Source organism: Aptenodytes forsteri, unplaced genomic scaffold (genome assembly GCF_000699145.1).
Source record: "Aptenodytes forsteri isolate BGI_AS27 unplaced genomic scaffold, ASM69914v1 Scaffold257, whole genome shotgun sequence".
In the NCBI taxonomy this organism is placed as follows: domain Eukaryota; kingdom Metazoa; phylum Chordata; class Aves; order Sphenisciformes; family Spheniscidae; genus Aptenodytes; species Aptenodytes forsteri.
Window position 1 is genome coordinate 3,102,623 of NW_008795194.1, and position 461 is coordinate 3,103,083.

The following is a 461-nucleotide window of genomic DNA, read 5'->3' on the forward strand; positions in this document are numbered from 1 at the left end:
ATCACTTTGGCAATGGATACTATAGCTGCAGGATGTCCCACGGGGTTGGGATCCAGCAAAACGCCCTGAAGTCTCCCCCCCATGCCTCCATTGGCGGCTTTCCCGCGGAAAAGTACATGGACGTCTCCAGTCTGACCAGCACGAGTGTCCCCGCCAATGAAGTCTCCTCCAGGGCGAAGGAAGTGTCCTTCTACCAGGGCTATACAACCCCCTACCAGCACGTTCCGGGGTACATAGACATGGTCTCAACGTTTGGCTCTGGGGAACCGAGACACGAAACATACATATCAATGGAGGGCTATCAGTCTTGGACTCTGGCTAATGGCTGGAATAGTCAGGTTTACTGTGCCAAAGATCAGACACAGAGCTCACACTTTTGGAAATCGTCCTTTCCAGGTACGAGAGGGAGAGAAATGGTCTGAGCTGAACCCCCCCCGCGCCTCCTCCGCCTCCCCGTCCCC

General features: G+C 55.3%; 1 protein-coding gene across 1 annotated transcript in view; it reads left to right on the top strand.

Moving 5' to 3' along the window:
* Positions 1-461, top strand: part of HOXD13 (homeobox D13) — a 3,031-nt gene that overhangs the window by 1,418 nt on the left and 1,152 nt on the right. Inside the window, exon 2 of the mRNA XM_019471884.1 lies at positions 4-396. Coding sequence (XP_019327429.1) covers positions 33-396 — 364 coding nt within the window. The 5' untranslated portion in view covers positions 4-32. The remainder of the gene's footprint in view (positions 1-3; positions 397-461) is intronic.